This window comes from Sphaeramia orbicularis, chromosome 11 (genome assembly GCF_902148855.1).
Source record: "Sphaeramia orbicularis chromosome 11, fSphaOr1.1, whole genome shotgun sequence".
Classification (NCBI taxonomy): Eukaryota; Metazoa; Chordata; class Actinopteri; order Kurtiformes; family Apogonidae; genus Sphaeramia; species Sphaeramia orbicularis.
This window is the reverse complement of record NC_043967.1, coordinates 45,187,489-45,213,727: the sequence shown is the minus strand read 5'-3', so window position 1 is coordinate 45,213,727 and position 26,239 is coordinate 45,187,489. Positions and strand designations below refer to the sequence as shown.

General features: G+C 39.0%; 1 protein-coding gene across 2 annotated transcripts; it reads right to left on the bottom strand.

Annotated features, from left to right (window-relative positions):
* Window positions 1-5,849: 5,849 nt before the first annotated feature.
* Window positions 5,850-10,035, bottom strand: eomesa (eomesodermin homolog a). 2 transcript variants are annotated; one of them, XM_030146548.1, is made up of 7 exons: window positions 9,162-10,035; window positions 8,581-8,735; window positions 7,717-7,838; window positions 7,344-7,502; window positions 7,138-7,199; window positions 6,312-7,030; window positions 5,850-6,184 (listed from the first exon to the last, which is right to left on the bottom strand). In XM_030146548.1, exons 1-7 carry the CDS (start codon window positions 9,869-9,871, stop codon window positions 6,171-6,173), a joined length of 1,941 nt encoding a protein of 646 aa, XP_030002408.1. In that variant the 5' UTR covers window positions 9,872-10,035; the 3' UTR covers window positions 5,850-6,170. The 2 variants fall into 2 exon arrangements, with proteins under 2 accessions (XP_030002408.1, XP_030002407.1); XM_030146547.1 differs by having other exon boundaries at window positions 5,850-7,030.
* Window positions 10,036-26,239: the final 16,204 nt, after the last annotated feature.

The window sequence follows — 26,239 nt, the reverse complement described above, 5'->3', positions numbered from 1 at the left end:
CAGAGCAAAGATTTACAGGAAATAACCACAAAATAACTGAAAGTATAAAGATCATGTCTACACATCATGTAATAAATATTTCCCACCAGCAGATGGCAGCACTGTATCAATTACTTCTCTCCAGTCTTGTTGCACAGCAGCAGACTGTGAGAAATGTACTACTTGATCCTTTTCATTTATTTTTAAAAGTCTATGAGCTGTTTATGTTGTCTTTCATTTTTACAAAATATGCAGCCAAATTGACAGCGATACAGCTGATTTTTTTTTTTTTTTTCTGAGCAATCTTCCAATTAAAGGTCAAATGTAAAGGTTTTTCAAGTCTCTGCCAGAAACATAGATGTAAAGAAGTTACATTTTATGGTTACATGATGAAATAATCATGGTCTTTGCAATTCCTTGTATTAGTCTACACCAGAGAGCCATTATAAGTTAACTTTTCTTCTAAAAGTGTAGGGATTTGTGCAGATTCTTGAAAATAGAAAGCTCTGCCAGTCACTAAACACCTTAAGTAACAGTACAGTAAGAACAGAGATCATGCAGGTGCAAACAGTGAAAGTAGGATGCTCTTTCAGGAGAGCTCATAGGTGTCTTCCTTTAAATAGAGCCCATTCCTCACCCGCCCATCAACCTCAGGCATAATCACGCGGCAGCTCAGAAATAGAACTCTGAGGTGGGAGATCAAACTATCACCTCTTAATTGTACCCTGAGTCTTAAAGATGCTGAGAGCCCATTAGCGCACAAGAAGTGTGCTGTGTACAGCTCCTCAAACATGCATCCGCATAATGCAGCTGGGAGATGAGTCAGAAGTTAGACAAGTGGAAGAAGCACCACACTGGCATCCACCTGTGCTGGGACTCACATAAAGAGATGCAGACTGTAAGGTGTGGTGATTATGAAAAAGAAAGTTTTCTTTTTGGAGGCTTTAAAAAATGCAAAAGTAAAAGTGTGGTTTGACTTAACTCTTTGCTGAAGAAGGCTTCTGATTGCTTCCCTCAAAGTGACATCCAGTTTTGTTAAACTTTTACAACTTGTACAAAGGTTATGCATGTATTGTTCAAATAACTGAACAAAGAAAGAGGCGGTGGAACGGAAAGTGTAACATCAGTGTAAGCCACCAAATGAATATTGACTGGCATGTTTTGTCCAAGGCAACAGAAATTAAGTGTCCCCCTTTCCCAGTAGGTTTAGTGAATGCTTTTTTTTCTCTCTCCAGCAGTGAGGCCTTCTGACGGTGCCAAGAGAGAGAGAAGGGAATGTGAAATTCCCAAATCTGTTGGAGCGCTCCATCAAAGTGCCAATGCATTGATTTTGACCACAGATCTTTTCTGCCCGGCTGCCTCTGTATGCCCTTCCTCAAACATTGCTCTCTAGACCAGGGTCTAGTGGGAGCCTTAGTGCCCCTGAATCCTGCTCAACTCCTCTGGGACACAGCGGAGGAGGGGAGGGGTGGAGGCCAGTGACCAGCATGGTGTACCGAAATTGACACAGGGATGGGTAAATGGTGGGAGGGTAGGTTTGTGTAGATGGTAAATGGGGTGGTGATCAGAAGGGGAAGGTGGGAAGAGTAAAAGGAGAGGGTTCAGTCCTGTTGAGGTGCGTCCCACTGCCCTCCAGAGGGAACGAGGGTCTGAAATCAATGTGCTGTTAAGTGCAGCTTGGCTGCGGGATACTCTCCCAAACATTACCCATGCACCACTGATTCAAGGCCCTGCCTGCATGCTGCACATGTGGTCTGAGGGCACCAACACAAGGCCGTTCCACGCCTCTAGTTCCTCTCACCTCTGTGCTCTCTGCCAACACTCAACGCCCTTCTCCAAACAGTTGTGGCCCTGCTAACTTGAGACTCATCTCACACCAGGGTCTCACTCTACCAGACCTGTGAGCATTACACTCGTACTGTGGCCTGCCCACCCCCCAAATACTGATGATGAGCCAGTTCCAATTGAGGTAGTGAAACTAAATAAGACAGCGTGTTGTACACACAAACACCAAAAGTTTGCTAAACGGGATCTTTGTCACGATAATTAGGACTGTCAGTGCCTGTGACTCCTAGTTACTGATGCAAAACACGCAAGTGCAGGTATTAGCAAGATCACATTATGGCCAAGTGCAATTTCCATTTCAAAGGACCTGCATTTTTTTTTTTTTTTTTAATAAAATGTCAAAACATAGCATTGTACATTAAGTTTGTGGTGCCACAGAGATACTGACCACAGACAAAATGTGATGTGAAGGAACAAGCTTACTTGGTTCAAACTCCAGAAAAAATTACATTTTATTAAAGTAGAAACTGAAACACTCAAACAACCTCAATTATTAATATCACAGGCTTGGAAGATGTGTTAAACAATGAAATATAATGTCTTCCTTTGTAAAACACTCAGCTCTAGTGCATTCCAAATCTATAACATTATATTGGTGCCAATATACACATGATCATGAGAACATAAAATGCCAGTGTTATTTCAGATTTAATATGACCTTGAAGTAGTATCTGAAACATTCAAAGTCTGAGATGTTTAGCCATAGTAAAAAAAATAACTAAATAAAATAATGGCTGTTAATTAGATCATGGATGAATAGACAGAACAGCCACGAGACTCAAACTGTCCCATAGGAGCAGTTTTGGTGTAATGCTGACTGGCGTGATAATCATTTAACGGAGGTGACATTTATCAACACATCAAAAGGGGAAATATAGTGTGAAGAGGAAACATAATCGCCACTGTCTCCATCTTGCCTGTCGGTAGGATACTTTAAAAGGGGTGTCTACAAAATCTTGACCCAGACACACGCCTGCCTGTGGCTGCATTTAGTCAGTGAGAGCAGTAATAGTGTGTGACTTAAGGTGAGGAAAGTGCCCCAGGCCTTCATCTGTGTTTAGATGTCAGGCCTCCTTGCGTACAATGTCTCTGTAGCCTCCTTGGCCTTTCTTACATGAACTCTCGACATGGACGGCCTGAGGGAAGGACACAGACACGCGACTGTTCACACACAAAACAGAAAGTAAGAAAAGGACAACTTAAGTTTGTCTAATACACTATTAATTAAACACACACTGCTTGTTCCCCCCTCTGCCTCCACCCACGACAAACCTCAGTCAATTAGATTGAACTGTCGTTAGCAATGTCAACAACAGCAGTGCAACAGTCAATTCTTCACGACCCATCCCAATGTGCATATCTCCTTTAAGTCAACATGGTCTGAATTTGTGGAAGCATGCTTTGGAGGTGTCTATTGATTACTGTACTTCTTGCATGAATGCTTTGCAAAGGCACAATCTATTGACTTGTTGCTGGATTTTAACATCGTCAGGGATTCCCGATACTTTCTTCTTTTTCAATTATAAAAAAAAAGACTATTAATGATCAAAGGTTATTTACAAGAATACTGTAGAGAAAGTGATTTAAAGCCTGGATAAAGATATGAGACTTATGCAGTTACTGTACATATGTTCTAATATGTATTATATCAAGAAATGTTATTCTCTTTATACTGTATGCTCTTGAATTATGTTGTATTTGTCATTTGAGCCCAGTTCCAGAGACACTTTAATGCATTTTAGGTAATAAAAGGGTTGACATATTGGCTGTAGCATCATCAGACAGAGAAAAATAGTGGAGAATGCATTTGTGTACTTTTACTCATGTCATGTGGTCATAGGTTATCTATACAAGTGTCGTCATATCACTAGAAATTTATCTTTATTCTGTTTGTGTGCTGCCTCTTGGCCAGGTCGTTATTGTAAATGAGAATCAGTTCTCAACTAACTTACCTGGTTAAATAAATAAATAAATAAAGTAGTTTTTCAAATGGGAATTGCCCATTTTTACACCTGAAAACCCTCAAAGACCTAAACAGCTGCCAGTGACCAAAAGCACCTACTGATCTAAAATGTTTAATAACTCTTCAATCATGAATCCTATCAGTACAGTGAAATAATTCAGATAACATACAGTTTATCAGCTTTTCAGTGGTATCAGATGTGTCTTTACATGGAAACACCGTCATCTTCTGCAAAACCAATAAAACTCCATAGTTTGACAAATGACAGTTGTTGTAGACACTTCTTTTCACATTCAGATGATATAATTTGCCAAAAAAGCTACATTTTCTTCAATCTCCTCTTTTTTGATGTATTAACCTTTGAATTTACACTGAACATCTATGGACATCCCCATGGTATGTAACTTAATTTTACAAAAATAGTTCATTTTCTCAAAAAAATGCAAAGGGTAATATTATAATAAATGGTGACGAAATATTTAACGGTTAGATTGAGAGAAAAATACATTTAAAAGATGCCTCAAAAATGGTTCTGTCTTATCAAGACTTCCTCTTTGCATTTCTTGCTCGGTATTTTTCATGGTTTTCCTTGTCAAATTAGTCAAACTGTCTTTACAGTGATCAGTTTCTGATTGCTGTCGTGTCTCTACAACTCTCTCTCTCTCTCTAATGCCTGTTGTTGTTGTCTGGTCATGATTTCTACTCTCCTCTTCACAGCTACTAATGAGAAAAGGTCAAAACAACACGAAACAGGCACGGAAACAATCATCAGATGCTCTGAAATACAATTTGCTGACACACACAAGTGCAAACATTTTTCTTCTCCAAGCTTGAACCCCCCACCACCACCACCACCACCCCTCCACCCCCAGAGTCTTTTTCTTACAGCTTTCCTGAGAGGCCAGGGCAATCAAGCACTCTACCTTGTTAGGAGGTGTTAATTGGAGTTAGTCAGACTCCTCACTTTCTCAAGGAGTCTGACAACAGAATTAATTAGAATACGAGTATGTAAATCAATTCAAATTGGGGTCCTTATGGGGGAGGATTTGAAGTATTTTCACTGAAGAAAACAGGTGCTGAGAACATGAGCCAAGTAGTCTCTATGTGAATATTATGACTTCTCTTTTCATGGATTTTATTTCTGCTGGTTTCCACTGATCTACTTTTGGAGAGGCCAACGATGTACAGTATAAATAGAGCTGTTAAACTGTACATTGACCTCAGTTGGATGGCTAATAATTTTCTACTTGGTCTGCTTTCATATCCTCTAAGAACACACGATGCACATGAGAAGTCAGACGCATTACTTAGGTAAATTATAAAATGTGTGAAAACACCATGGCAACAACAGAAGGAATAGGTGCTTTTGTGCGCTTTGCACCTAATTGGATTTATGTTGCGAGCCATGTCATGTAAGACATGTAAATATCATGTTTAAATCACACTTTGCTCACTTGAATTGTGAGCTATGATGATACCTTGTAACACATATTTGTAGTTTTTAAAGGGATTGCTCAGCTCCGTTGTGACAAGAGCTGAAATTCTTTCAGTCTCCAAGGGCGAAAAACATGAAAATGCATAATTTAACACAGTAAGTGGTCATTTCCTACACACTGGTCTTGTTTACTGACCCATTTATATTTATAATATCTGCATGAGTGGTGCTGTGCATGTAAAAAATAATAAAAACCAAAATAACAATTGATCCCTGATAAATGAACAGTTGAGGCTGAGCTGCAAAACTCCATTAAACTGGTTATTTATGATTTACTGCTGATGCAAACTACCTCCCAAATAATTTTAATGTTAGATTCACATTGCAATATTAATGTCTTGAAGTATTTGTTGCAGGACACAAATGCACTCTTATTATAAAGCGCCATTTTAAAATCTACAAGTCAGACTTTACATTGTGCCTTGAGATGTCTTTTCTGTCCCTGCAACACTCACTGTACATTTTGCTGCATGTTCAAGTTAAAGCTAATTAAGGTGAATTAGTCTGAGAACCGTCCATGTTATATCAATAAAACAGGGAAGAACATTTGGACAATGCTTACGAAAAGCTGTTTTTATTACCCATTTAATAACACCTCCATGAAGACAATTTGTACAAGATACATCACATTCTAAAGTGCACGAATACTGTACAACAAAAATGACTTAAATACGCAGGAAGGAGGAAAAAATTTTTTAAAAAAAATCACATTTGTAAAAAAAAATAAAATAAAATATTGTGAAAGAAATTTTAAAAAGGGACATGCTTTTTTTTCTTTTTTTTCTTTTTTTTTTTTCAAAAACAACAATCACTATGCATGTTTCTGCTCAGGTATGTGAGAGGGGCTGGCCTGGGAAAATAACCTTGTGCAGCTTGCTTGGGGGAACACTAAGCTTTGGCACCTTTAGAGAAAAGAGAAAAAAGACATTAACAAGGAATGGAGAGCACTCAGTAATAAACAAAAGATTTATATTTAGTTTTAATAAATACAGTCTTAGGGGCTTGTGTAGAATGCATAATAACCCATGCCTTTTGGGTTGTCCTTGTTGTACTCCTCCGTAGTCAAGTCCTCACACTTGATGGTTGGGGAGTTCTCTGTGCTTGAGCCCCCGGGGGACATCCTACGCCTCTTGCAGACCATGGAGTAAACACCTGAATCGGTAGAGTCCACTGATTTCAGCGAGTGGGATGTCTCGATCCAGGTAGAAGCCGGGGGAGCAGTTTCTTCCAGGAGCTTGTCTTTAGTAGCCCCCAGCTGGTCCTCCGGAAAGGCTGGAGGGCTGGGACGGGGGGACCAGGGCAGGCCTGTGGTCATCTTGCGCTGATAAGTGCTTCTGGTGCCCCACCCTGCAGCCATGGACGCAAAAGCCGAGTCTGGGTAGTAGCTGAGGGCGTGGGACGTCTGCAGGGACAGGGGCTTGATGCCGTAGGACAGCAGGCTACTGGTGGAATAGTCATTCTCATAGGACAGATCCAGCTTGTTTGTGCCTGGCTGCTGGACTGGGGGGACAAACCAGCGCTGGGCAGAGGCGGCTGAGCTGGCATCCTCGCTCTGCGGCGACAGAAGGCTGTTGGTCTGAGGAACAGCCCGTTCACTGGCGTAGAAGCGGTTCTGAGGCAGGTTGTTGACAAACTGGTCCTGAAAAAAGGGTTGCATGGCGTAACGGGCCCCGGGCACAATTTGGGTGGAGCGAGGAGAGTCTGTAGGGGATGGAGTCAACCTGTCACTTTCTGGAGCTGTGTACATCCTGTTGGAAAGGTGAGAAAAAATCACAGAAAGAATTAGACACAAGCCCAAAGCCCGAGAGTGATGTACCGCATGAAGAAAAATAGTGTTTGAAGTGAGGACACGTACGAGTCATAATTGTCCCGGAAGCCTTTTGCAAATGGGTTGTGATCTATCTTCAGTTGTGTGATCTGAAAAGAAAAAGAAAAAATGGACATAAGAAATATGCGTTAATCATTTGCATCTGAAGTGGGTTAGTTGTATTACACAGAAAAAGTAAAGAAAAATGATGCATTCTGTTGCATAAAAATCAACTGTAAATGACAAACGCTTACATCTGTGTTCTGGTAAGCGGTGACGGCTATAAACTGGTTCTCAGGAAAAGTGAAGGTTTGAGTTCTGGCCTCGTTGCTCATGTCCTCGACTCCATCTTCTGTCACCTCCACAATGTGAAGTCGCGGTTGGTATTTATGAAGAGACTGCAAAACTATCATCTGCAAAAAGGAAATAAACAGTGAGTGCACGGCTGCAAAAACACAAGCTGCACACACCAACTTCTGTTATTGGATATTGTCTAATAAATGCAAACCATCTTTTAATGTCAGTTATTTATGTTCCAAATAATCATTTTCATACAATGTCACTAAAAAGGAAACCATTAAAAACAACTATACATTTAAGAAACACCACACTGACATCAGATCTGACCTGTGTGTTATTGTTGTTGGCTCCTTTATTGTTGGTCAGCTTCAATTTTCCAAAAGAGATTTCTTGCCTCATCCAATGAGCACCAGTGTTTGGAGATTCAGGATGAACATACATTTTATTACCTATAACATAAAAATAATGTCATTATTAATAATGATAACACAGAAATTCATAAGCAAAGGGGGGCTCTGTTATATCTAAGCATGCACATCTGAAATCTCAACAAAGTTCTTGAAATTGTTATTCCCCTAGCTGACATTATTTAACAAGAGTTTCATCTTATTAAAAAGTTGAGGAAATTATAATCAAAATGCAAATGCAAAGGACATTATTTAAGACTAACAAATGATAGTGAATTAGATAGTGAGGGTCTGAGGCATTTTTTTAAATTTCTGTGATAAAATTTAAAAAAAAAAAATTACTCAAATAGTTATTTTCATTTTTTCCATTTATTTTTCTTTTAAAATAATGATTTAAAATAATAAAATTCGTATCAAAGTAATTTATATCTCTTTAACACCAGTTGTTTCAGTTTCCCGAGATGATTTCACGCTTTCAAATTTTACTTAATAGGTGGAGTTTTTTTTTTGTTTGTTTGTTTGTTTTTTAGCACTAAAAATGCAACACAAAAATGCAAATAAGATTTCACAATTCAACTAAAAACTCGAATTAATAAAAAAAAAATGTAAACAAAAAAAATCTTATTTGTGATATTCACATCGAAAAATTCCTTCTCATGTCTTCAGTCGTCATCATTAAAACCCCTGTTGTTTCTGCACTCGTGTTATTAAATTCCTTTAATTTTTAAAAACACAAACTCAGATGTGCCGTTGCACACACAGTTGTGTCATTTCTCTGACTCACCTTGCATATTGTTGTCTGCTTTTCCACAAGTGACCCACTTCCCTCCTTGAAAGCGCCAGTGATTCGGGTCAGCCAAAACAATTTCTACAAAGACGTTGTAATGGGCCGTGAGGTTGAGTCCAGTGATGTTGAAACTGAGGAATGGGAACATCCGCCTGGAAAAGGAAAACACACACAATTAACAGCGGTGTTCAGAAAAGCAGAAAAAAACGAATATTAAAACAGATAGTTGTTTGTTTTTTTTGTTTTTTTTTGGGAGAATATCTGGTTGTCAACATGCGCCACTAATATAATATAATTACTAAATATTTTTACCGGTGGAAATAATGCGGCTGGTGCGTAATTGCGCATTTTTCTAATGTACTAGAAACGAAACGAAAACTTGCAGAACCCAGGGAAGATGTGAACCATGTGCGTAAAATCACACGCGTAAAGAAATGTGGAAACGTTTCTTTTCCCCCCACATAAATCTGTTTTTTGTTGACTGAATGATAGAATTCTACATATAAAAACGAACTTCATATTCTTCAAACCACACGCCTCAGATGAGGCCGTGCGTCCTTGTCAGCGCATCTTCTTACCTGCCCTGTTTGGTTATGATCATCTCGGTTTGGTGCCGGTGAAATTTGAGCCACAGAGGCCGGTTGCACAGATAGACCTGAGCTCTGGCTCCGGCCGCAGAACCCGGCAGAGACATGGACCCGATGCCAGTCCCCGTCCCGGGATAGGAGGGGTATAAACAGCCGGGCCCCTGGCTGAACTGGTACCCTCCGCTGCTAAACTGGCTCCGGCCGGTGCACACGGACGAGGAGGAGAAGCCCGTGGGCGGCAGGACTGATCCGTAATGCAGAGAGGCAGGGTACCTGGAGCTGCTGGTCCCGGTGTACACGGAGCCGGTCTGTCCTGCGTAAGGGAACAGGGAACAGGGACTCGCCATGTCGGAACTCGCTTGGGACGATGAGATGAAGTATCTGTCAGAGCCAAGTTCGTCTATGTTGTAACGCCGACCGCTCGTCAGCTCGTCCTCACCGAGCACCGGGGAGCCTTTCCTCCCATCGGGCCCAGTTTTGCTGAAAGTGTCCCCCTCCGCCTCCGCCAGCATCCCGTTCCCAACCCCGCTCAGGTATTTCTTAGGGGCGCTGCTCGACTCTGATTCGGTCCGGTCGACTTCTTGGTATTCAAGTTGAGATGATGGCCTCGGGCTGTTGTTGGCGCTGTCCGACGACGAAAGGTTGTAAAAGGTCTTGGGCAAATTGATGCTGGCGCTGGGAAGGATGTTCTCTAGCTGCATTGTTTAGATTTTGCAAATAAATAAGAAGAGTTGCAAGAGTCCAGTGAGTTTAATCTCAGCCAAGGAGGAGACGCAACCGGCGGCGCCTTGGTGGTCTCTGTGTCTGTACGCCTCCCTCCCTGACGAATGATGGAAGGAGGTTAAGCCTTCTCCTCACCTACGGATTTCAGATCAGATTCTGGGCTGGACATAAGATTTCAGCGGCTCTTATAAGATGTAGTTCTCCACACACCCAACTGACTGTGTGCGTTAGGGGAGGAGCTTTTGGAGAGCATGCGGGGGCACCAGCCCTCTCCACGGCCAATAGTCGCACTATTCTAATTCAATTACAAAGGGTTGGTATAATAAGAAATATACCAAGATAAAATCTATACAGTCTTTTCGGATTTTCTGTTTTTTTAACGCTGCAAATCCACGCGCTAAACTTATCCAAGGGAGCCATCTCCTCCAGTGGGCCTTCTACATTTTTTTTTAGATCATATTCCAATAAACTAAACAAATGACTGGAACATTGTGGTAGAAATGAAGCAAAACATTATTTCTAACATGCTTAGATAACAATCTGGATTTTTTTTTTTTTTTTACTTCTTCGAAGTCAGTCCGGTTTCCAGTTTGTTCTCCCCACCGCGCACGCACACTCAAAACTTTTTGTACAACACAACAACACAACACCCATTCAGATGTCTGCTTAGATTACATCCACTCACTTACCCCCACAACACGGATCCGTAAAGAGCAGCAAACACCGAAGCCATCCCTCCATACCCAAACACTCCGGCACTTTGAAAAAAAAAAAAAAAAAAACTCCCATATGCACCTTATTTCCTACAGTTGGCCTCCGTCGCCTCTTTTCCTTTCATTTTTTTTTCTTGAGACTAATAAAACCATCGACTGTCAAAACCGTCTGAAAAATATGCAGCCTACCTGAAAATGATTTTTTCCCCCTCCTGTTTTTGATCAAACTTTTCTCCAGCCTAATATATGGGAGGATACTATTTTTCTTGGCCCTTTAATAAACATTTATTACTAATATAAAATCGCATTAAGCTTATAAAAGCCTATATATGGGCCTGCTGTTTTATATATTTATTCAGCAACATTTATATTAATTGACAATCAATAAATGAACGCGGTAAAATATTAAAAGCATTTTTGTACATATTAATCCACGCCGTATTTTTTATTTTATTTATTTATTTTAGTTTATGGAATTAAGGCCTACACGATGAAGGTGACTTATTTTAATCACAGCACGTTTGGATGGAGACGTGTTTTGTGAAAGCGCAGTGAGAGGGTTCCTTTTTCTTTTTTAACAACTAAAATTAACATTGAAGAGGACGGAGATGCTACAAAAGCGTGAACAGCACCATAAACTGCAGCAAATATTCAATTTCCATAACGCACAGGATGGTGCAGTTTTAGTCTGGTACTACTGACAGAATACAACCTGGAATACCGGTGAGGATGCGCAATAAATACGCAATTTTACGTGTAATTTTGGAAAATAAATCTAAATCTAAAGTGATAAAATTAAACCTAACTTTTATTTTTACGCACAAAGTAATTTCAGGTTGACGTGACTGTGTGTGTGTGAGAGAGTGTGTGCGAGCCTTGAACGCGCACGCACTTGCACGCGCTAAGAGAGAGAGAGAGAAAGGGAGAGAGATGAAATAATCAAAGAAACATGTTGCACAAAAAATTGCATCTCGGTCTAACGATAAAGGAGTTTCTTAAACGTAACACGGGGACAGCGCTCTCTAGTGACAGGTTAGAGGAAAAAAACAGGACTTTGCTCCAGCGGTTTGTTTGATTTTTCCAGCGAGAAAGTATCCAATAAGCCCTCAGCAGGCCGCTAACTCTCACGTTTTTTCTTTTTTTTTTTTTTTCCTCCCTCCACACATATCTCACTTTACATCAGCTTCAACCGCAGTGAACCCGGCTCGTGCTTGTGTGCGCATTTACGCACCAGCCTCTGCGTGTGTGCGGACTGTCGTTACGTGCATGCGTGAGTCTTAAAGTAAGTTGGAGGGGGTAGGGGGTGGGGTAGGGGTAGGGGTGGGGGGTGAGATGAATTTGGGGAAAATGGGGATACAAATCTGTGAAAAGCTGAGGGAGAATCTCGGCTGGAGGCAGATTGGCTTGTGTCATAAATGGGACAGTAAAGCTGGCTATTGGGCCATCAGGGGACCGGAGCTACATGCACAGCACACAATCTGTCAATCAAGACCTAGACCCTTCCCAGACTGCACAGAGATGGAAACACCAAACATCTGACTACTGAGATGGAGCACTTTTCAAACGACTTACCATATTCATAACATATTCCTATGGGTTGAATTCTAATTTCCTGTAATATCTAACCTTTTTCCCACTTTTTGCAACAAGTAAACACCTCAGGGAAACGTAGAAAATGGAAACAGAAGCAGATCTCAGCTTTTGTGAAACAGCTTGAAGTCATCAATTACATTTTAGACAGACTTGTAATTTTCAACTTGCTGTGATGCACAAAGGATGCAAAGGGGAGTGTTTGGGCACTTACAACAAAATAAGTCAAATACAGTTATGAAAAAACACATTGTTCCATGTCTGTCTGTCTTTGTTGTAATTTCCAAACACATGGCCGGTGCTGTTCTCTGGACTATGCAGGGATGTTTCCAGAAAAATCCATAGTTGAAATGAAGCTGAGTCTGGATTCGTGGTGCACTTCACCCTTTAACTGTCAACACCTCATTAGTATATTCCAGCCGTATTGCTACTGAACAGTAATTTTCTGTAATCTGATTATAAGTGTTAAGGACAGAATTGCTATCGCTAAGGAAATTTTAGCTTCCATTAAACCTGCACTGATCTGGCCTTTTTGATGTTTGACCAGCATTCACGAGAATATAATTGAAATTGCCTTCATTGGAATTGTTTACAACTCATCACTGGACTTTATAGCCATGTTTCACAGACATTTACAATCCCAAGGAGAGAAAATTACATTTTAGACAGACTTGTAATTTTCAACTTGCTGTGATGCACAAAGGATGCAAAGGGGAGTGTTTGGGCGCTTACTACAAAATAACTAAAATACAGTTATGAAAAAAACACATTGTTCCATGTCTATTTGTCTTTGTTGTATTTTCCAAACACATGGTCGGTGCTGTTCTCTGGACTATGCAGGGATGTTTCCAGAAAAATCCATAGTTGAAATGAAGCTGAGTCTGGATTCGTGGTGCACTTCACCCTTTAACTGTCAACACCTCATTACTATATTCCAGCCATATTGCTACTGAACAGTAATTTCCTGATTAGAAGTGTTAAGGACAGAATTGCTATCACTAAGGAAATTTTAGCTTCCTTTAAACCTGCACTGATCTGGCCTTTTTGATGTTTGACCAACATTCATGAGAATATAATTGAAATTGCCTTCATTGGAATTGTTTCACAACTCATCACTGGACTTTATAGCCATGTTTCACAGACATTTACAATCCCAAGGAGAGAAAATCTTGCTAAAACAAATAGTAAAAACACAATGCTGCCCTTTTAATGGCCATGGCCTGAGGTACGTTGGTTGTTCAAAATGACTCCAAACCATCGGTTACCATTTTAAAGCTAGAAAACAAAATAAAGGTGATTTACAGGGCCCCTATAAATAAACTAATTCCAAATGAGGTGGATGTTTAGGTCTTACTCATAAAGGAGCTCCCACTTGTGACCTGTCAGCATGTTCCTTGACCACCTATAAAAGTCCAAGTGTGTCTGAGATGACCCTCTTTGGCCCCAGGCCAGGGCCCGCACGACAGGGGAAGGGAAGTCTTACCATATTGTTGTCAGAGTAGATCATCAACAGAGCACATGAAAGGAATACATTCCAGGTTTTATGGGCCAAGGTGGCTGCTGAAGCCTTTGCTCGGGAGTGAATTCATGTACCCCATTGCAAGGATTAATAACGCAAGTCTCATTAGAGATCCTCGCCACCGAGACCCCTGGAGGGAGGGGTGCTGGGAAAAGAACGGAGTGCAATGTGCACCATGCCAGTTCTGCGTTCCTCCGCAAATCATCATGCTCAAGAACATTTTTATTGGAAAGAATTTATTTCACAAGTTTATCAAAGATGTCCCCCAGTATATTTTCCAGTGTGTGTGGATTGCTAACGTTTAATCAAAGCAGTAGTCTTTGGGCAAGAAAAGCTTATGTTACAGACATGCTGCTGTCTTCAAAGATACGCAGGTGACAGGCTTCATGAATTTCTATTTGGGTACATATTGCTTTCATCAATTACTTCCAGTCTTCATTATTTCTTGTCTCCACTTTTTCCTTTGTGATTTAAACAGCAGCATGTTTTGGCTTTTAAATAACAAAGACCAAATGTGTTCGTATAAAAGAAAACCTTCACATTTTTTTGCCACCATGTTTTTTTTAAAGCAAACATCAGAGTATGTAAAATATATTCATACAGGATGTCATGTGTGCTTTTTTAGATGTCATTCCAGGAGAGTAAATTATCATGAAATGGGAATCTCCCGTCTCCAACCAGTCAGAGTAATACTCGTGGGAATTCTCTCCATATATGCAGCATGTTAGAATTCTGCAAAATACATTAAAATCCGTCAGGTTGCATAAAACCATCAGATGCTACTTTGCGTCATATCATCAGATAAGGCTCATTGTCAGCTTGTGCGTGTGTGTGTGTGTGTGTGTGTATGTGTGGTGGTGTGCATATTTTGTACATCTGACCCATGGAAGGAGCAGTGGATTACTGTGTAAATGCATCTGGGGGATACGGGAGCCCAGTATTGTTGAAATGCAGAGGTTTTCGGTGGGTAATGATAATCCACTGTGTTAAGACAAATCTTACGAAAATAAGGTATAGCATACCGACTGCATTCAGACAAATAGGATTGAAGCTGCACTCACTGTATTTGATTCCCCGAGGCTTGATAACATGATTTTTGGATTACTGCATTATAGAAAGTGTCACCCAGGTCCTGTGGGAGCAGTGGCGGATGTACAGTATGGAGCAGTGTGAGTTTCAGGCATTTGTACTGGTCTGATCTGACTTTTATCCTCTGTCACAAAGAAAATTATCTGCACCTTCTGCTATACTACAAACAAACTGTTCTATGTCTAAATCAGTGATGTTTAGCTTTTGCATTGACCCTGAAGGGACATGCATGTGGTTTTATTTGCTTGACTGCAGCTGTATACTGTGGTCTGAAAATAGACAGTTATAATATAGTGTGCATTTGTATTTTGGAGAAAATACAATTAGATGAGGAATCCTATCTGTTAGACTGTCCTGTTAGACACTTTCTAATTTATTCTGTTTAAATGGATGATGTACAGCATTCTTATTGTTTATTTTCACATGGGAGACTTTTTTTTTCACACATAACTTATATAAAAATAGATTTCGGTTTTGATAAAGCCAACCAAAACTGAACACACAAACTCAGAAGAACATATTTGTTTCCATTACATTAACCCTTTCATGCATGAATTATGAGAACCTTAATGGGTTAAAACACAGTAATGTCCCATCAGAGAGCGAACTTTAATTGATTGCCATTCCAACATTTATTTCAATATAAAGTAGTTCCTTGTTTTGGATGATCCCTTATGGTCCAACTAAAGCAAAAATGAATTTAAAAGTAAAAATATGGGTCAAATTATCTCTAAAATGTCCCGTCAGAGAGATTTTGAATACAGTGTTTTGACCCTAATCAAGTTATTTTTCCTGAGTGTTTTTATTCCTCTTTAGGCATGAAAAAACCAATGCGACTGAAATTTTTTTTATGAAACTATTTTTCATGGAGTTGCAAAAATATCCACTCAGTTGGACACCATGCATTTAATTTTTGAAGCAAAGAAACATGTATTTACTGATATACTGAGTGAAAACTATGATTTTTTTTTTTTTTAAATGCTGTTAGTCTGGTGTTTTTCACATTTTAACATACTCTAATATTAGTTAATACTCACTTCATGGATAATATGCAAAAAAAAAAAATACAGTCTAATAACAATAACAAGCATCTGATTTACACTCACACATGTTAGTGCAGATCAGGTTTATCAAGAACAGCAAAGTTACAGTAATGGTATGAATTGCAACGTATGGGATGATGCATAGGTGTCCACTGTGTTGGCTGATATGGAACTAAAACAATAAAATTCATGAACATACAAGAGAACAGCTGTAGAATAGCTGTCTACTGTAGTGACCACTATGCATGAAAGGGTTAAGGGTCACTGTAACAATAATATTAATAATGTAGTATCTGTAATACTAAGAAAATCTCATACTATTGCAGCCCTATTTACATGCGTTAGACATTATAATTGTCATTATGCACAAACCTCAAACAAATATAATATATTAAGGGATTCTGCAATAAGACTAAACATAAAACATCTAATATTCAGTGCCAAAATGCCTCCTTTAAATGCACCTTAAATCCTTCAGATTTGACTGATTCCAAAGAAAGCGCCTGCAGCAGATATGTAACTACTCCTCTCTCTCTTTGTATTGCTTAAGCAGATCACTCAACTGATTTTGACACATGCACAGTATGACTACCTTTTCTACTTTCACACACTGTGTCATCACAAGCAGAACATAAAGCAACAACGTCAAAAGTGGATTGCAGTCCATTGGCCCAGGTCTCACCCTGGTCCCAATTTTAGCATCAACCTTTGTTGACCCACTTCTTCTTCCAGCCATCCTCTCTGGAAACACCAGAGGAATTGACATAAGGGACTAAAGCAAAATAGTAGGTGCTAAAAGTTTGACAGCGCAGACTGGATATATGTGTTCCCTGGAACGTGAGGTGTAAGGGAGGGTGGCGGAGTTGTATCGACTCTGCATCAAGCCTCTGCCATCTCTGACAGGAAAACTCTCTTTACTGAGGAGAGCTGGGATAAGGATGGGAGACAGTCGTCCGTCTGAGCTCTTCAAGGAACCAACCAAACAACAAACCAACCACAGCCATCAAAAGCACAGCAGCCCAGTGCAGCACAGCCCAGCTCACCCCTGTTCGCTGTGCTTTCCCATAGCACTATTACTGCCAAACAAGCTGGGCTTTTATCACATTCCTAACCCTGACTCAGAAACTGCATTTCAGGAGGACCCTTTAATTTTTTTTTTTTTTTTTTTTTTTTTTCTTTTGGACAGGGAACACAAACAGATTTACACCACAGGAGTATTCTGCTGCTGCTCCTGCCTCAATGTGGTTAAATCAGTGAGTCAGAAGTGAGAATGTAGAGTTTTAACACTTCTCTCTCCTGGCTTCTAGAGCAACACAGAGGAAAGCCCTAACTGACTTACTGTCTACCAACCAGAGGCATATGCTAGTGGGAGGAAGGTTATGTAGACATGATTAATGGTTTAAGGTTGACCCCTCGGTGAAACAGGGATGTTGCCTTGGCATCTTCAGTCTACTCTGGGGAGTGGGAACTACATTCACAGTGCTAGAAGGCCCTCAGATGCCCCCTTTTATCTTTTTCTGTCAAATAGAAAATGCTACTGTAGCTCCTTTTTAAAGCCTCATTTACATGACAACTGGCCATGTTTAAGTAAATGTTATCCTTTCTGGTCATTGCTTTGTGTAATTAGATATTACATTTATTGATATAGTGCCAAATCATTACTGAAAAGGGTCCTATTTTTGCTCTGAAGAAATGCATCCAGCAGCCATTAGATATAATTAGAGACCACAGAATGCTTTGTATTAAAACATTTGCAGCAATTTGGCAGCTGTATAATTTAGATGTACTGGATCATGCCATGCACATACATGAAAACACACATGCACATGCAAACACGCATACTCACACACAGTCATATACACTTGTCAGCGCTTGCACACCCGCTCATATATGCACACACAGAGGGACCTCAGTGCAGCGGACACCTTCAATATTGAACCCAGACCCAGGCCTGGTCTCTGTATTTACATGTAAATGGTCTACAACAATCTGCGGCCCCTTTCGTCTGCTCTGTCCCTCCAGCCGTCTGGGCCCGGGGAAGAGAGCTGCTAGTCAGATGGGGGGACCACATCAGATGGGCTCCCGTGGTTATGGAGCCAAACGCTCTGAAGGGAGAGGGAAGAGGCTGCTTGCCTGGCAGCCACTGAAACAGCAGGGACTCCCACATAGCATGGAAGTGGTCCATGGTTTGGTCTTCTACTCTGACTGGAGAGCAACAGAAAGATGTAAAGGATGATGTAAATGGCCTTCCTGTCTGAGAACTACATGTTTTTATGTTTAAGGCAGGGTCTTCTCAGTGCAGCGTACAAATAAACTAGGTGGGACAGTTTAGTCAGCCTAGATGAGTGCCGGGAACCTGGTCTCCTTCTTGTGGGTAGAGGTGTCATATTTGACAAGTGTATATGTGGATGTGGAGGGGTGGGTGTCAATGATAAGAAATTACGAACAGCAGTGAGCATGCATATCCAAGTCACATGGTGGAGGGAAGGAGCCTGTCTGTATTTTGTTCCTTATGATCGTCTGTCAAGTGTTTGTGTGTCCTTCTGTGCTGGTGGGTCAGATATGGTGGAGGTCTAGACACATGGACCAAACATTCTGTCTGACGGGGGGAACGCTTGTTTCGAGGTTCATCTGATTGTGGAGGACCTTGATAGAACAGAACAGCCGAGACAGGCTGGACCCATCCCCAGTGTTAAGTGTCCAGACTTCGTTTCAAAAATCTGGTGAATGTTGAGCGAAAGAAACACTCAGAAGATTCAGACTTTTGGCTTTCTTTTAAACACAATGAATAGTAGCATACAAGTTTTTTTTGTTTAGTTTTTTTTTTTTTTTTTTTTATACTTTCATTGTAGAATATTACAAATCAGGGACGTTTGAGATCCACTCGTATCATGCCATAAGTAATTTAACTATTTTGATTACTGATTACTATTTGATTACTTTCATGCATATTGTTTTAAAGTGACTGAAAACACATAAAATATGAATTTAAATCAACACTGCTTGGTGTTGGAGTCCTTTTCCGATTTCACAAAGAAAATACTGTGGAATTTCTAGAACTTAAATACACAGTTTATGACATTTTCTCATTAAGATCTAAAAATGGCTGTAATGCATCATGTTGGCTTGTGCACTTACACTCGGCCTCTATTAACTGTTTCCACCAATGCTCAAAATCCAAATAAATGTTATTAAATCACTGTAGCATCACTTTGTCACCTGTGAATACTGACCCATCCTGGTTTATTAAACCAACATTAAAGTTATATGTTATTTTTAGCTGTAGCGCTAGAATGAAAAGACATCACCTGATTATACATCAATGAATGTGAAGTGAATAAGCTCTAAGTATTTTAAATGAACTTCCTCAGTGAAATAATGTGAGTGACCACAAACCCAATTTCCACAAAAGCTTGAGTCTGTGATTTGGCAAAAGCTTTATTTGGCAGTGCAGTAAAGACAGGTTTTGATGTTTTCAATGAGCGGCTTAAATATGTATGTAAATATTTACCTTTTATTTAACTTTAGATTTTATTGACTATAACACACTCAGAACATTTGAGCCTGTCATGTTTACCACTGTGTTTACATGGCCTTTCCATTATATTACATTCTGTAGTAATTTTGCAAGTGGAATTTTGTGCCCACGCTGCATATAAGACCTCAGTTCCTCAACACTCGCTGTTGTTTGATTCTCCTCTACATAATGTCTATAAATTTCCAATAGGAGACAGATGTGGACTCCAGACAGACCAGTCAATCACACGCATGTTGTGACTATGAAGCCTCCCCGTTAGAACTGTTGGAAGTCTTTCTGCACAATGAGGCCTGGCATTGTCCTGTTGAAATAACCACAGACTTCCCAGGAAAGTATGTCAACGTCATCACAGCATATGTCTCTAAACTTCCAATTCCCGTGGTACCTTCACACATATGTGGATCAGTCATGCTGTGGGTACTAATGCACCCCCATACCATCACAGATGCCACTTTTGCACCTTTTGCCGATAACAGTCTGGAAGGTTGTTTTTGTCTTTGACACGTACAGTCACGGAAAATATTATTCCACCATCAAAAGTCATCAAAAACAATGGTTATGCAATCAAGTACTAACTCCTGTGTGTATCATGTGACTAAAACAGACGGAGAAGAAAACATGGAATGCCTAAAAGCACTGTTTTTGGCAGTACAGTGACATAGCTACTGATGTAAGAACTGAAGACTACAAAGACTATTCCTCTGTCCACACTAATATGGATATTTTTAGAAACAGGTCCGTTACCTGTTTTGTTAAAAAAATAAATAAATCTGTCATCACAACCGTTGTTTCTGGTGGACCATCACATAATATTATACGTAGTGGAGGCTTTACTCAGCGAGTTATATTATAAACTTCAATTGTTAAAGGTTTGTTTTGATTGTTGAAGTGTATAGAATTATGTAGCTGTTCCTACAACACCAGCACATATGTGAATTAGTCAGTGGACGCTGCGATCTACTGCAGTTAAATCACTGACTTATTCACCTATATGACCTATAGTTAATATTTCATGTGAAAGTTCATTACACAGCCAACCCAGTCTCATGTCAAAATGTGAAATAGCTGCGTTTGTCCACAGTACAAAATGTATCAGTCTCACAATTAGGGCCTGACAATAGTAAAATTTTCACATTTTTTGTCCTATTCTTTTCCATTGGCCTGCGTCCGAGTCACATGACTTTCCAAGGTTATCATCGTTTTTTCTGGTGGGTGTGGGGTCCCAGTTGGCCCTCTCCCACTGGTTGGGATGCGGGGCTGTGTTGCTGGTGCCTGGTTGCCGGGGTCGGCGGCTGCCTCCTGGTGCGGATGGCTCCCTGAGACAGCGCCTCCTCTTTTACTTTCTTTTACTTTTATATTTTTGTTCTGGTCTACCCGTGCTCAGCCAGTCTTCTTAAGTATGTGTGAGCTTGTGGGTTTGCATATATGTGTGTGTGTGTGTGTGTGTGTGTGTGTGTGTGTGTGTGCGGATGAGTGGGTGGGTGTGGGTGGGGGGCGGTACTGATTTTTAAACTGATATGTAAAGCACTTTGTGCTACAGTTTTTAATGTATGAAAAGTGCTATATAAATAAAGATTATTATTATTGTTATTATTATCGTTAACAAAAACTAACGGAATGACGAAAACTAGAATTGTAAAAACATTTTTGTTAACTGAAATAAATAAAAATTATAATTAAAAGAAAAAAGATAACTAACTGAAACTGTATTGTGTGCTTACAAAACTAACTAAAACGTATAAAAATTCCCTTAGTTTTCGTCTTTGTCAGTGTTATATTGATATGAGATCGATTTATTTCCCTCAAGCAATTTTAGCTGCTGGCACCATATGATATTTAATGGTCCGTCACTGCTCGTCAGTTGTGGTTTAGAGTCGCCTTCTCGTCCCCACTCTACCTGGAAAAAATGGAGACTACAGTTGGGGGAAAGCAGCCGAGTCCTGTACAGGATTTATTTGAATACGACGGTGAAGAAGACAAAAGATATAAAAAAAAATAAAAATAAAAACTAAAACTAACCATTTAGAAAATAACAAAATCTAGCAAACCTGCTCTAAAAACTAATTAAAACTAACTGAATTAGAGAAAAAAAAGTCAAAACTAAATAAAATTAAACTATAATGAAAAATCCAAAACTATTATAACCTTGTGACTTTCAACATTCCTGTGAGAACAAAAAACATGGTGGACATTTCTCTAATTTCTAGTGAAAAAAACAATATTTTGAGTTAGTTTCTGCATAAAAATATGTTTTGGTTACATTTCTAGTGAGAAATATATATTTTATTTTTGTAATATTCACTCAGTGAATGTACATAATCACTTGCTTGCTCATAGTTGCGAAGATTATTCAGGTCTCACCAGAATAATGTGAAACTGCTACATTAGTTAGTTGCTAAGGTTGCTGCTCTCACTTAGCATAGCTAATATGCACGTGCAAATTAAAGTTTGACACCAGAAGTTTGTGATCTCTGTGTTCACACCACCCTTACATATTAAAAATCTCCATCTTAGTGACATAAAGTGTTGTTTATGTGCAGATGATTGGCCCAAACAATAGAAAAAAAGATTGTTTTGCAAAGTGTCCCAAGTGATTTAGACAGGGCATCAGCTTTGAGTGGATGTCGTCATGATCCCTTCATCTGGTACTAATAAACCTGCTACTTGTAAAATCCACAATACAATTCTATTCGGTGAAAATATCGACAATCTTTTCTGTTATTTTGTCAGTTCAGGTAAATTGGCAAATAACAGATCTTAATTTTTTGCAGCATGTTCTATTCTAGAACAGTGTTCCTTAAGTTCACTCCCACAGTGTAAATGCATAGGGTTTTTGTGGTGCATCTGCCAAACATGGTGATTGACATCTCGCTGTTTTGATTGAGAGATGTCTAAAGCTTCAGCAGACATAGCGTGTGATTAAAAGTCTTCTCATCCAATGATGGGACCATCTGGCTCGGTGTGGTCGGCTGTTGTATCCTACACATAAGCTTTTACATGCAACAAATATATTCAGATATAATCCATGTGATTGGAAATTCATTTAAGTACATGCAGTATTTTGTCAGTCAGTAATTATATCCTGTTAATATTATATATGTTTGGCTATTTCACTAAAATCTCACATGTAATTAGTTTCTTCGTGGCCATAACTTTCAAATAACAGAAGATTAATGTAAATGAGTCACAGTTTAGGTCTCCCACTACCTGCTGCTTCATTATAAACAACATATTAACTAGACTTCTGGATAATTTTTGCAGCATTTTCTCATTTCTGAAGGAAATAAATGATCATAACACGTAAAAAAAAAAAAGTAACTTTTTGTGTTATTCTTCCAGTAACTGTTTTTCACAGTTCTGATGGATGCATGGTGGGGATCCCCAGTAATGACCAACCTTCCATTTAAGAAGATGATTTGGCAGAGGAGGAAACACCAGTATAATACCTTCCCCCCTAATACCTCCTCCCCCTGGTTGAAGAATGTCCCCCACCTCCTCACGAGCACGACAAGCGATCACACCTTTAGTGCAGAGGCAGACAAAAGGGGAGCCCCGGGCTGATGTGGTCTTCTTATATATACGTATACAAATATATGTGTGTGTGTGTGTGTGTGCATATGTGGGTCTCTATGTGTTTCTAGTGTGTTTCTCTGTGTGTACGTGAATAGCTGTGTGGGGGACAATGCAACACGTTAAACCAATGTGGGAGGTGTGAAGACAGGGGATCTGCTGCAGTCAAAATGAACAAAGAAGAAAACTGCTTTTGCTTTGTTTGCAGGTCTTGTGAAATCGCAATTAATTATGTTCATTGTTAGGCTTTGCTCTTCGTGTTTGCTGTTTACCTATAGGGTTCTTAATTGTCAGATGTCATGAATAATAATGAGAGGTTCTGCATGTCAACAAATACTTCAAGAACATTCACCGAGGCCTGTTGTGCATCGCCTTTTCACCACAACGAAATCTCATTTTCTGTTATGATTTGAGCCTGTTTCATTATTGACACAGCAGAGCACATTGTGAAATGATCATATTAGTGTGTATTCCTGGGAACTTTGACATTTACAATCTTTTTTTTTTTTTTTAAATGTGACGTATGTAGGTGTTGGGGGCAGTTGGGGGCGCAGCTATGGTTTGTGTCACCTGTGTGGTTAGCAATAGCTGGGAATGAGTCACCAAGAAGCAGAGGATGTGAGTGGGTGGGTGGTCTCGCTGCAGCGTAAAGCTATTTTTTGTTTCAATTTCTCAACTGGATTTCACAAATAGCGATTCTAAATCACATAGAGAGCATTATTTAAAAGTCAGAATTAGACTGGCAGAAGATGAATCGTTTTTACAGGTGTGTGTTGGATAAATATAAAAATGGCATATAATGGTGTGGTGTTTGTGCTGCTTTTTGATTTAGTGATTGAGGCAAAAGAGAGATCCAAGAGTGAATCTGGGAGAATTTATTTAACCCTTAAAGACCCAGTGCTACTTTTATGTCAGTTCCCAAATGACATTTTCTCGATATCTAACCTTTCTTAAGTGATTTATCACCATTTATTATAATATTGTCCACTGTATTTTGTATTTTATCAGTATAAATCATGTATTTTCTTGTATTTAACCCTTTCATGCACGAATTATGAAAACCTTAATCAAATTTTTTTCCTGTGTGTTTTTATTCCTCTTTAGGCGTGAAAAAAAACAATGCGATTGAACATTTTCTTCCGAAAAATAAAAAAAAGGAAAAAAATTAAAATAATTTTTAAAAATTTTAAAAATACATTAAAAAAATAATAATGAAAAAAAAATTCTTATGAACCTATTTTTCATGAAGTTGCAAAAATGTCCACTCAGCTGGACACCACACATTAAAGTTTTGACGCACAGAAACATGTATTTACTGATAAATTGTGTGAAAACTATGGGGAGAGCTTTTGATTCTGGGGGTTTATGCTCAGGAGAGATCTACATAATGTTACCAATTCATGTCAGAAAAGATATGTAGTGTCTTAAAACTTTAATAAAGATATGTGTAAAAAAAAAAAAAAAACGAATAAAAAAACAACTAGAAGCACTCGGAGAGCGCAGACCTCCGCCAAGGCTGATCAGTGGCCCCCCCCCCGTGGGCCCCCCCACCCCCGATCACCACCAAAATTTAAACATTTCTTCCTTATCCCATTTCCAACAAACCCTGACAATTTCATCCAAATCTGTCCATAACTTTTTGAGTTATGTTGCACACTAACGGACAGACAAACAAACAGACAAACAAACAAACAAACCCTGGCAAAAACATAACCTCCTTGGCGGAGGTAACAAAAAGAACAACAAAATCCATGAATATACAAGAAAACAGCTGTAGAATAGCTGTCCCCCGGAGTGACCAGTATGCATGAAAGGGTTAATTTATTGATCATGTAGATCAGGGGTGTCAAACTCATTTTAGTTCAAGGGCCAAATTCAGCCTATTATGATCTAAAGTGGGCCGGACCAGTAAAATAATAGGATAAGAACTTATAAATAATGTCAACTCCAAAGTTTTCTCTATATTTTTAAGTGAAAAAAGTAAAATTCCGTAAAGAAAATGTTTCCATCTATGAACTGTATTTGAATATAACATGACCAAATATGAACAACCTGACAATTCTGAAGAAAAATAAATGCAATTTTAACAATTTTACCTTTTAGTTTATCATTTATACATATGAATCATAACTTACAGATCACAGTGGATCTACAAATACACAAAACATTTAGTAACAGGCAGAATATTGGTAAAATTCCACTTACTTCTCTTAAGAAATTTCAGGTTATTCATACTTGTTCAGGTTATTCACATTATTTGTAAAAGGCTAGTCTGTAAATGTAAACATTTTTGTGTAATTTTACTTTTTTTTAACACTAAAACAAAATGAAAAAATGGCTTTTATCATTATTTATAGGTTATTATGATAGTATTTTACTGGTTTTACCCATTTTAGATTGAATTGACCTAAAATGATTTGAACATCCTTGATGGTTAATATCTTCATTGTAATTTTTGTATTTCACAAATTCATCCCACAAGCCAAACTGAACCCTTTGATGGGCCGGATTTGGCCCCCGGGCTGCATGTTTGACACCTGTGATGTAGATGTTCATTAAAACTCAGGTTAAAGTTGAGGGTTATTATATCAAAAACAGTATTGGCTATATGCAAAGTGTCTTTGAATTCCATGAAAAGCGCTATACAAATAAAATATTTTTATTATTATTATTATTATTATTATTATTATTATTATTATTATTATTATTATTATTATTATTATTATTATTATTATCATTATTATTATCAGAGAAAACTGAAGAAATGGTGACCTTTCCAGTAAAATCTATCTTTAACTGAACATAAAACAAGCATTTCCATCCACTGTCATTGATCCAACTCCATGGGTTTTACTGGTGAATCAATGTTGTAGAAGATGACAGTGTTTCAACGTTTCCACGGTAACTACAGGGCCTCTGAACATCCACATAGGTCATATCTGATGACCATGAAAAGATGACAAACTGTATTTTACACCAATCATTTACATGTATTGATAGGATTAGTGGATCAGCACGTATTAAACAGTTTAATCAGTAGATGGTTTTGATCGTTGATGGATGTTTGTGTCTTTATTAAATCCATTTTGAGACCGTCATTTGGACAGTTTATCATACACACCATCCAAAGAATGATGTGGTTTGATGTGAAGTCCAATAATATGACATTTTATCGTTTTAAAGCTGCAGGAGCTGAAATCAGAGAGGGAAAAAAAATACATTTTGGAACTACACACCTTGTTTGTGGACTTCTCTTGTGGCCATTTCTCCACATTTCTGTGTTA